This window comes from Numida meleagris, chromosome 1, assembly GCF_002078875.1.
Source record: "Numida meleagris isolate 19003 breed g44 Domestic line chromosome 1, NumMel1.0, whole genome shotgun sequence".
Taxonomy (NCBI): domain Eukaryota; kingdom Metazoa; phylum Chordata; class Aves; order Galliformes; family Numididae; genus Numida; species Numida meleagris.
Window position 1 is genome coordinate 192,193,712 of NC_034409.1, and position 1,888 is coordinate 192,195,599.

The following is a 1,888-nucleotide window of genomic DNA, read 5'->3' on the forward strand; positions in this document are numbered from 1 at the left end:
CCTTGGGGACACTGGGGACACCCCCAACCATGGCTCCGGGGGGGGTCTGGGCAGCGTGGCAGCCCCATCTGCTCCTTGGGGACACTGGGGACACCCCCAAACCGCAGCTCCAGGGGGGACCAAGGACCCAGCGCCGGGCTGGGGCGCAGGGCAGAGCGCTGGATGGGGTGCGGGGTTATCCCCGCGCCGTGAGCGTGGCCGCGCGCTGCTGCTGGCCGCGCCGCCGTGTATTTTTAGAGCAACAGAAGCCCCTTTGTGCTGTGAGCAGACAGGAAAGAGCCGGCCCCGGCGGGGAGGAGGCAGCGGGATGGCTGGCGGCCGGGTGCCGGCTGTCCCTCTCTCCCCGGCGGGGCGGTGACGACGGCCGTGTCCCCCGCAGACGTCGCAGGGCGTGCAGGTGAGGCGCTTCAAGACGCTGAGCGAGCTGATCGCGCTGTACCTGCAGCCCAACCAGGGGCTGGTCTGCACCTTGCTCTTCCCCGTCGAGAGGGAGAAGGAGAAGGAGAGCGCGGAGGACAGGGATTACTCGGGTAGGTGGCTGTCACCCGGCCCCATTGGGGGTCCAGCGTGGGGTTCCCCGGCTCACCCCGCTGCTCTGCAGATGGCGAGGATGAGAAGCCTCCGCTCCCCCCGCGCTCCAGCACCAGCAGCTTCTCGGGGTCCTCTGCAGGGCTCAGCCCCAACAGCCCGGGGCCTGCGGCGCCCGATGGGGCGGCGGAGAGGTGAGGGTCGTCGCCGCGTCCCCGCCGTGCCCCCCCCGTGTCCCCACCGCGCCTCTCACCCCCGTCCCTCCCCCAGCACCAACGGCCTGGCCAGCATCTCCCACGAGTACCTGAAGGGCAGCTACGCCCTGGACCTGGAGGCCGTCAAGGCGGGGGCCGGCAGCCTCCCCCACCTCAACAGGACCCTCGTCACCTCCTGCAAGCGGCTGCACAGGTGAGCGCGGCGGGCGGGCGGGCGGACGGACGGACGGACAGATGGACGTGGGTGCCAACCTGCTGACGCCTTGCCCTCCCCCTGCAGTGAGGTGGACAAAGTGCTGGCGGGGCTGGAGATCCTCTCCAAGGTGTTCGACCAGCAGAGCTCCACCATGGTGACCAAGATCCTCCAGCAGGTGAGGGGCGGGGGACGGAGCGTCGGCGTCCCCGTAGGGCGGGCAGGTCCCACCGCGGGGTGCTCGGGGACGGAGCCCCCTCCCCCGTAGCATTGAGCACGGGGGTTTGGGGGCTGGATGCTCAGGGCTGGACCTGGCACCGTGCGTGGGGATGCTCGGGTTGATGGAGAGTTGCCCATCCCGTGGGGCTGGGGTCGGGGGTCCCCATGCTGTGACTTTTGGGGGGGGGTGTTTCCAGACAGCGCCGCAGAGCGGGGAGCAGGAGCTGGAAAGCCTGGTGCTGAAGCTGTCTGTGCTGAAGGATTTCCTCTCCAGCATCGAGAAGAAGGTGAGTGCCGTGGGTGGAGGAGGTGGGGACAGAAGTGCCACGGGGATGGCCGTGGGGTGACAACCGCGCTCGGTGTCCCCAGGCGCTGAAAGCCCTGCAGGAGATGAGCTCGGCCAGCCCGGCCGCGCCGGCGCAGCCCATGTCCCGCAAAGCCAAGAGCATCCCCGTGCAAACCTTCGAGGTGAGTCCTGGCCTCGGGGATGGGGAGGGGGGTGGGGGGGACATCCCTGCCCCCCCCAAAAACCCTGCCCGGTAGGCTCGGCATCCCACGCCTGCCTGCTGCCAGGTGAAGCTGGACGTCACCCTGGGGGACCTGACCAAGATCGGCAAGTCGCAGAAGTACACGCTGAGCGTGGACGTGGAGGGCGGCAAGCTGGTGGTGCTGAAGAAGCAGAGGGACGCTCAGGAGGACTGGAACACCTTCACCCACGACAAGAGTGAGCTCT

General features: G+C 69.3%; 1 protein-coding gene across 1 annotated transcript in view; it reads left to right on the forward strand.

Moving 5' to 3' along the window:
- The window catches only part of INPPL1 (inositol polyphosphate phosphatase like 1), a gene marked incomplete at both ends in the record, with an annotated part of 10,253 nt that continues 8,744 nt past the window's right edge, over positions 380–1,888 (forward strand). Inside the window, 7 exon segments of the mRNA XM_021383631.1 lie at positions 380–530; positions 602–722; positions 799–936; positions 1,024–1,114; positions 1,353–1,442; positions 1,525–1,623; positions 1,729–1,879. Of these exon segments, the coding sequence (XP_021239306.1) occupies positions 380–530; positions 602–722; positions 799–936; positions 1,024–1,114; positions 1,353–1,442; positions 1,525–1,623; positions 1,729–1,879 (841 nt within the window).